The following is a 9720-nucleotide window of genomic DNA, read 5'->3' on the forward strand; positions in this document are numbered from 1 at the left end:
TGAGATGTCTGATGTTGTTCCTGGGATCTGTTGTAGCCACTGCTCCAGTTTGGGGGTGACTGCCCCTAGGGCCCCTATGACCACAGGCACCACTGTGGTCTTTACCTTCCAGGCCTTTTCCAGTTCCTCTCTGAGGCCCTGGTATTTCTCCAGTTTATATATATATATATATATATATATATATATATGTATGTATAGGTATGTATGTATGTGGTAATCTGGGGTTTGGGTGGTTCAAAAGTATGAAACACTTATAGATATTAAGGCTATGAACAATTTGCAATAAATGAATAAGAAAACCAACAACACCACCTGGAATTACACTCCAGGACATTTACATAGAAACAAAGAGACAGTTTGATTCTACCAGATACAGGAGACAAGATTCAAAGAAATTCCAAGGGATCACCAAACAATCAAAAAAAAGATAGGGGCGCTCCAACAGACTGCTGGGGATAGGCACCAGCTCCCCGTGACCCGGAATGGAGAAGCGGGTAAAGAAAATGGATGGATGGATGGTGCTCCAACAACAACAAAAAAAACAAAAAATAAAATGAGACCGCCACCAGGGGCACCACTGCAAACAGCATTAACAAAAACAACATTGTCACAATAAAAGATTCAGCATCCAAATACATTTCTCAATGATGCACCCAGTCTGTTGAACTGTTGCAGATGAAGTGCAAGCCAGCAGGGCAAAGCCTGAGTTGATAATCTTTTTTCTTTTAGGCAAAACAGCAGCGAGTGAGGTCCAAGCTGGACTGCAAGCAGAAAAACAGGAGGCTGCGAGTTAATATGTTACAGCATAGACATTATAGCAGATCGACGTGAATAATTATGGCTGTGCAGCCGTAACAGAGCGCTGCATAAGCATGTTTACATGGTGAGGATAAGCAACGACATAGCAGCATTAGCCTAGCCTTTATATTTTAGTAATAGAATTTTTTCTCATATAAATTACTGCATAAGGAGTTGGTCCAAGGTGAGTCGGACCACACTGCAAGCTACAGCTACAAGTACCTTGGTATACTGCAGACAAATGCAACCAGAATGAGGCTGCAAGGAAGTCAGCCACAACCGAGTACCTACAGAGAGTCAGGCAGGTCCTGAAGAACCAGCTGAATGGTAAGAACAAAGTCCAGGCCATCAACACATAGGCAGTGTCAGTCATCAGATACCCTGCTGGTATAATAACCTGGCCAAAGGATGAGATAGAAGACACGGGTGGTGGAGAACACCAGGGCTAAGATATTGTGGGACTTTCAGATCCAAACTGACAAACAGGTGATGGCTGACCAACCAGACATTGTGGTGATAGATAAGATACAGAAGAAAGCAGTAGTGATAGATGTAGCAGTCCCAACTGACTGTAACATCAGGAAGACCGAGCACGAGAAGCTGGAGAAATACCAAGGGATGAAAGAGGAAAATGAGAAGTTGTGGAAAGTCAAGGCCTCAGTGGTACCAGTGGTCATCGGAGCACTCAGTGCTGTGACCCCTAAACTGGAAGAGTGGCTCCAACAGATCCCAGGAACAACCTCAGAGATCTCTGTGCAGAAAGCTGCAGTCCTAGGAACAGCTAAGATACTGAGGAGAACCCTCAAGCTCCCAGGCCTCTAGAAGAGGACGACTGATTAATGACAGCAAAGAAAGCACATAACATCCAAGCGGGTGAAATCTTTTATGGGCACTGTATGTACGGCACAATGGGGTTGCTTCCAGACCCGACTGGTCATGGTAAATGAGAGGATGGGCTGAGGTGTGGGGAGGAAAGAACAAAGTGAAACTGTAGTATGGGTTTTTTGTTCTGGTTGGTGTGACTCACACACCCTCGGTCAGGGCAAGACAACGGAAGGAAGGAAGGAGTACGATGGCTTTTTTCAATTTAACCTTTAATATTTTGCCTCGGACTTTATTAGATTTGCCTCTATCACTTGGGTGGTTTGACAGTCAGGACTTCACAGACAAAAACAACCAACAAGTGACTTTTTTTTTTCAAGATAAGAACACATACTCTAAGCTCACGGCAGAGAAGGTTCATAAAAGCTTTGTCTTGAGGGCAGGATAGGAGCGAAACGGCTCACATTAAACTAATTGGACCCCAGTACACATTTTCTGCAAGTAATATTGATTTTACTTGTGTGGAATATTGTTCAAAAGAATGACAAATGCTCCTATCAAATGTGGCTGTAATGACACCACAATAATAGCTTGTGGGAAACCTTTTATAAAAGTAGGAAGTTCCTTAAAGTGAATCTAATGGAACCAGAGATAGTATTGAGCCAGAAATTGAGTTGTTTTGCACTTAAGGGCACTTTGCAAACTCTTCAGTTTTAACAGTAAATTATCATGTTGTTAGATTACATAGATAAGACAGCACTTATGTGGTAATTTGTATTATCTCACAATACACACAAACATAAAAACATGTGGATCTGCAAACATACATTACAGCTTGAAACCAGTAAAAAATATTTGAGGTCAGAAAAGGGTTTAAAGTGATAGCTCAAAGTTTTGTTTATGATTGCCACATTCTGTGCAGAAAGATAAAGGATGCCTACTGGATTTGCACATCAGTGTTTTAGTATATTATTTTTCACAAGACAATCCTTGGTCTCTGCACAAGTGTGGAAATAAGCTATTTGAGGCTAAAAAAACTGCAAAGTTACTGATTTTGGATCATTTTTGTTTTGAGCCAAGCAGTTACCCACAATTTTGACAGTACCAGACTTAACCAGCCTCAGGTAAATACAAGCAACTAGCTTCAGGCAGCTTTTTTGTGCTGACAGTAGACATGTGGCTAACTTTTAACATGTTGCCCTTATTGTCATAACAAATTATATTTTTGAAACACAGAATTTGCTTTTTGAAAATGTGTGCTTTCCATGTTCACTGCACTGAACCCATAATATTCATCTTTCAGCTGGAGTTAGTTTGATATGACCCATTAGGAAAACAAACAAACAAATCACTAAAACTTAGTATTTAACAATAGGATGATGTTTATTCGGTAATAAATGAGGTTATGTAGTCAAATTTGCATGAATGAAAAAGGTAGGATATTCAGTTTTGCTTTAATGTTAACTTAGGATACTGTAACATATAATTTTTTGTCAACAACCAAAATTATGGGGACCTTCCACCTGTTAGCCATCAAAAGCCATAAAAATAACATACTGGATTAAAGCTGAACTGAAACGTGTTTTGAAGCCAACATCAGTGAAAATATAGCCATAAAATGTTATTTGTAATAATTTTAAATTAAAAGGTATATGATTATACCAGAAAAAGTAGAAAAAAGTAACGACACACAGACAAACATAATTTCCTTTGATTGATTTCAATTTGAATTAATTTGAATAATAATAGTTTATTGACTGAACTTTTAAGAGCATTTTCTTTTCTCAAGAGAAACTTCCCAATTAGAAAAGTTAAGATGAAGGAAAAAAAATCTCATTCAAATTCAAAAGTAGACAAAAAATAAAAATACCCTTCTTCTGATTAATATCTGGCCCCCAGCAAATGCTTGAGTGCAGTTTCTTGAAAAGTTCGGTTGCGTTGTGGTTTATAATTGCATGTGCAAAATTCAATAATGTGGGTGGGAGATGAATAAATCATTCCGACGAGATTGGTTTGTGAGAAAATTTCTTCTAAAAACTCTGAAACTACACCACTGTAAGGAATTTGACTCAGATAATTTACTTGTACTTTTAATTTGACTTCACAGTTTTAGGTTATTATCATCTGTCACCCTGTAAGGTGGGCTACCATGCAGTGTGTGTGTGTGTGTGTGTGTGTGTGTGTGACAAATTTTATTGAAACCATCAGAAAGTCTTCATCAGATGTACGTCTACAACTGGTTAGGTTTGGAGTCAACCCAATTCAAGATGGTCGCCACAGCTAAATGATAATAGCAAACAATAATGATTATACTTTTGTGAATTTAAGACATACTAAGCTAAAATTTGGAGTGGTAGTAGCTGAGACTTATCCCCCAACACAGTCTGAGCTCTAACAGATTGAGCAGAATCTGCACGCAAGGAAAGGTGTGAAATGCATTCCTCAATATCTAACTTATTTTTCCTCAAATGTCTTTTTATTGATTTTTTTTACAATATAATGAGTGCCTCACACCTGGACAGGACACGTAAAAAAAAAATATATATATATATATATATATATATATATATATATATAATAAGTGGTGGACAGCCAACAGGATGCAGATCTGGTCTAGAGTTAAATTGCTGCTGTTTAATCGTGCTGAAATTGTTTCCTGATGGTTTCCATTAACTCTGACATTCTAAATTGTCCTGTTGCTGGTTGTTGTTCTTTACTGTGGAATCAGTGGCAGTGATTAGGTCCACAACTAGCATTTCTTGTGGACCTTTTTGTCCTTCTGCTGGAACTTACTAGCATTACATTTTAGATTTCATTCATTTGTTGAAAATACCACTTGCTCTTACATCCATCAGAAAAATAGAGCTTTATGTTTATTTGTTCGGTATCAAGACTGTGCTGATTCCAGGTATGCATCACCTCCAAAGAGTAAAATAGCAGAACCTCTATTGGTAAAAAATCGAAAGCCACACCTCTTTCTGCTGACATGAAACACAATGTGTGAATACTGAAATCTTTATTTCATCTTAGAGACAGGCAGAGACAGGCAACAGAAATACAGCTGCCCTGACATGAGACTAAAACATGAAATAAAAACAAGACTAGAATACATAGGAAAAGGAAAAGAAAGATCTTCCTGTACCAATAAAATGAGAGAGAATAGTGGCAGGGTGGGTGAAGTGAACTATGTTAGAGGAGGAGAGGGTGAGAAACGCTTGTTGGCTTCATCCTTCTGATTTCTGATGCTACGGTGACGTGAAGTTTGAAGACTGAGGTAAGATTTATCATCATTGTTCCAAATGTGTAAAAACTGTCTGAGCAGCTGGATGCTTTGAGTGAGGAGTCGTTCCTCACAGGGGATCTCGTTTGTTACTCCAGAGTGAGGAATGTCTGCTTCACTCGGTGTGTGTGGATGTGTGAGGGGACATCTTAATGTGTCAGTGAAGTGGACTTCGTATGGACCGTGGTATTTTAGCTGGAACAGGACACACGCGGAGGGACCCCGGGTGCTCTCCGTCATCTTTCTGGGTGCTGTTACACGAGGCTAATCATGAATGGAAAAGGTGTAACTCCCCAGCAGCCCACAGAGAGGTGATTCATAGCAGAGAAAATGAAGTTTCCACTGAGGACTGAAACTGCTGAAACCCAAAGTACGAAAAATTACCCATGACCTTTAATATAACTGTAACTCTGCTCCTCACGCCAGCCTGAACTCTTTATCATCTTTTGAAGTGGTATTTTGATATACTTTTACAATTTTTACAGTGTTTGTAATTTCAGTTTGATGATTTTTGAATGTTTTACTACAGAAAATGCAATGTAAAGCGTAACGATGCCACACAATTTCACTTTTAAACAGTTTAAATTGTCCAAAATTTATGCAATTTCTCTTCCTATGCCCTAGATTTTTACACTTCCTATGCAGTTTATGCAACAAACCATGGGTATTTTGTCCTATTTTGTCATATCTCCAACATAAGACATCGTAGACACAAAAATCTTGTACATTTGTGATGACCAGAAACTTCTGCCACTTATGGTTCAGTAAGTATTTAAATACCACTTATAGTTTTCAAACAGTTGAATTCAACAAAGGCTAAATTTCTGCTCTGCTTTTCAGCTTTACCTGGTTACCATGGTGACCCTAAAAAGCCACCGGCAGCAGCTTTAACATTTGTTTTCATCGTGGTTCTCTTTACACGTCTTATACAGTTTATACATTAAAACGTTGGCATTTTGTCAACTTAGAATATTACAAACGTATGTCTTTAATTACTTTTGAGCATCATAAAAGAAAGCTAATGTTGTAATTTCTGTCAGTAGCTGCTTTGCCACCCTTTAAAATTTCTTCAGAAATGTTCTAGTTTCTGTTCTCAATAAAATTCACACTGATCCCTAAACTGCGAGGGACTTTGGGAGTTATTTACAGGTTGTAAGCAACTCGGGGTGTAAGTAAAGGGAGATTCTTTTGAAAACAATTGACCACACTGTGTTTGTGCTGAAAGACAAATAATTGACTTTTTATCAAAACCTATTCTGAAGTATAAAGTCAGTAGTTCATTCACAGTACGTTTAGGCTATTGTAGGTTTCCGTGCCAATGCTGGTTTGTTTTTTAAATTCCTTTTAAATCTGAAAATAACTTTTTTTCCGCCATTTTGACTGCATTCTTGAAATATAATTCAACTCTATATTCAACTTCAATCTCAAAATTGGAAAAAGAAGAAAAACTTTTTTTCTCCACTTTATTTTCTCAATAACACTACTGATAGTCACTAATACTGAGGCATACATTTCTGTCACTTAGTTAATCATGTCTTTAAATTTACTCACTTTTCTCTCTACCATCAGAACCACTCTGACCGGACGGCTTGAAATCCTGACAGTTTATCGGCATGGGACACGAACTTCACCAAGGGACATCATTCTTCTGTCCGCAGTGCTGCTGGGAAGGGGCAGCATGAACTCCCTCTCCACATGATGGATGCTCAAAGTAAACTGTCAGCAAACTACAAGCAGTTTCCCTGAAACAGTCCAGCTGCAGACGTACAAGGCAGCCAGCCTTAAATCGGCTGGCATCTCTCAGCTTTAAGATGAACAACTCAAGCTGTGGTAATAACAGCAGTCTGAAGACTTACCAGCACCAAGTGTACGCTGTGGTTTACAGCGTGATCTTAGCACCGGGCCTGCTGGGTAATGTGCTGGTCCTTTGGGTCTTCAGGATCTACATCAAAAAGAAGAACCAGTCTATGGTGTTCATGATGAATCTTACTGTGGCCGATCTGCTGCAGGTAAATACAATCCCCCATGTCTTTTCTATTTTTACATGGGATAAAAGTTTTCATAGTGGTGAGTAAATTAGCTCAGAAAAATGGGAAATATAAATGAATCAAAATTAACTACAACACACTGTATGTAAAACAAATAGTAATGAATAATTATTGCAACAAAAATGAGTTATATGATCAATATTTTTTCATTTGGGATGTAATTGAAGAAAAAAAACAAACAACTAAAAATGGCAAGGGTGTCATGGTTTGAAGAGATTGGACCCAGGAATGCAGACAACCATGAGGAGCTAGAGTAAAAAAAAGACAGGATGACATGGTAGCAACAACTTACAGAAGCTGGGGGAAAGAAAAAGAAGAAACAAACAAACAAAGAAAAACATGAAGAGACCTGGAGAGAGAAAGGAGGACTGGACATGGCAAAAAGCTCAACAATGCCAGACTGAAGGTAAGGGGAAAGCTGAAGGACTATGTGGACAGGGACCGAAGAGCAACACCTGGGCTTAATGACAACAGGGAGCAGGTGAGAGCGGGGCCGGGGCCATGAGCTGAGGAGCAGAAACTGAGGAAGAGTGAACTGATGGCACACCGGGCACTGGGGGGACTAAGACACATAGAATAGGAAACAAATAACAGACACCAAAATCATCCTTAAAGATCTTGACCATCCGGACTGGTGACAGAAACTGAAAGTGTCCAGGCCAAGGACAGAGTTCTGGTGGTAGGCCCAGGAACCATCCCCAGAAGGTCCAATAACGAAGCCCTTTTATGATCTAGGGGGTAAAGCCCCTGGAAGTTCTTGGATTTTTGTACTGTTAGTGTTAGAGCACAGTTTAACTCTGACCATCCAACTCAAACACATCAGCAACAAGTTATCAAAAAAAAAAAAAAATGAGAAAGATGATCTCCCCACAGAGAGCTCCAGGTTTTACCAGATGAGCTTCAGAGACATCTTAAACCATCTGACTATATCAAAGGAAAATCATGTTGTGGATGGCAGTTCTAAATCAATGAGACATTTTGGGTTTCGTTGATCATCGCTGCCTCTTTTCTTTACTTATTAAGTTGAAAAACAGATCCTTCTGGACTACAGGGTGTGTGCTGCTCACTTTCCTCCTGCAGAAAGGCTCAGGCTACTACATTGCATTCAGAGTGGCTGCAGCACTAGTCTTTCAGATACTCTGGCAGTTATTTTAACATAAATAAGAGGGTTTTTAGTCTAAATGTATGCATAAGACCTCATTTAAATGTTGGCAAACTACCCCAGAGCAGAGAGCGACGCTGCATGATTGACAGCTACGTCGGAGGTTCAAAGCTCATCTTGTGAAGGCAAGGATTAATGATTCACAATATAGAATAATACATTCATCCATTTATTTTCTGAATCCTGCTCAGGATTGTGAAGAGCTGGTGCCTATCTCCAGTGGTCATTGGCCAAAGGGCAGGGGATGCCCTGGACAGGTCACTGGTCCATCATAGGGCCACATAAAGACAAACAATCATCCCCATTCTCACTCAAACCTAGAGCCAATTCAGAGGAGCCAAGTAATCCAACATGCATGCATTAAAAGCTACCATTTCTCTCAAATAAGATTCTCAAGAGTTCTACATACACAAATGATGTGATTTCTTCTTTGTTTGTTCTCCTGCAACCATCTCGACTCTCTGGCTGTCCTCAGGTGCTGTCCCTGCCTCTGATGATCTACTACTACCTGAACAAAGTCTGGCCTTTTGGTCATGTTCTCTGTATGGTCTGCATCTATGTGAGGTACGTCAACATGTACGCCTCCATCTATTTCCTGGTGTGCATCAGCGTGCGCCGCTGCCAGCTCATTGTTTGCCCGCTGTCGTACAACTCATCGAAGCAGAAGGGAGACTTTTTCATTTGTGTGTTCGGGTGGCTGCTGGTCTGTTGTTGCTGTCTGTTATTTCCTTTTTTGAGAAACCCCAGTTCAAACAGCGCTTCAGATTATTACCAGAAGTGTTTCTTAGAGCTGCCTTTGAAATCTATTAGTCCCCCGGCAGTCTGGGCCCTCCTAGTAGGAGCAGAACTGCTGGGATTCATCATCCCCCTCATCTTGGTGTTGACCTGTACTTTTATGATTGCGAGGAGCCTCCGAAAGGTGACAGCGAGGGCTGTTACAGATAAAGGAAAGAAAAAGAGGGCATTAAAGATGGTGCTAAGCTGTACTGCTGTCTTCTTACTGTGCTTTGCACCTTACCACATCACTTTGCCCCTGGACTTCCTGGCAAAGTCCAACAAACTGAGCGACTGCTCCGTCAGGGACCTGATCCAGCGGTGCCACACTGTGAACCTCTGCCTCGCCAGCCTGAACTGCAGCCTGGACCCGCTCATGTACTGTTTCACGAGCAAGGAATTCTGGAAGCATGTTAGTTTTAACAGAAGTATGTCCGGGGATGAGGATGACTAAGCTTATCATTGCTGTTGTTATTTGTAGCTTGTTCCCTCTTTTAACATCTTTGAAACAAGCTTTGAATGCTTCTACACGAACAGAAAAAAACCCCACCTGCTAAATCAGTGTTCATTGGTAAAGGTTCGACACCTGTGGAGACTCATGAGCATCTCAAAGCCATGTGCTTGTGTCATGACGGCAGTCAAGGACTTTTTTATGAAGTTCATGAATTGATTCATTAGAGATTCTGTAAACCTCAAGTAAAAAAAAAAAAAAAACAGCGACTGAAAAATGCACGTATTCAACAAGTTTCAACCTGTAACAAATGTTTTGAATTGGGGTTGTATTATAAGAGGGGTGAAGAAAATGCTGAGAACAACTTCAGTTTTGAGGAATATAA

At 40.0% G+C, this 9720-nt stretch overlaps 1 protein-coding gene across 1 annotated transcript; it reads left to right on the top strand.

The window, feature by feature from the left end:
• Positions 1–8380: 8380 nt before the first annotated feature.
• LOC108237958 (probable G-protein coupled receptor 174) lies at positions 8381–9720 on the top strand. The gene has a single exon (XM_025006702.2). The coding sequence runs from the start codon at positions 8604–8606 to the stop codon at positions 9336–9338; it is 735 nt and encodes a 244-aa protein (XP_024862470.2). The 5' UTR covers positions 8381–8603; the 3' UTR covers positions 9339–9720.

This window comes from Kryptolebias marmoratus, linkage group LG9 (assembly GCF_001649575.2).
Source record: "Kryptolebias marmoratus isolate JLee-2015 linkage group LG9, ASM164957v2, whole genome shotgun sequence".
NCBI classification, from domain to species: domain Eukaryota; kingdom Metazoa; phylum Chordata; class Actinopteri; order Cyprinodontiformes; family Rivulidae; genus Kryptolebias; species Kryptolebias marmoratus.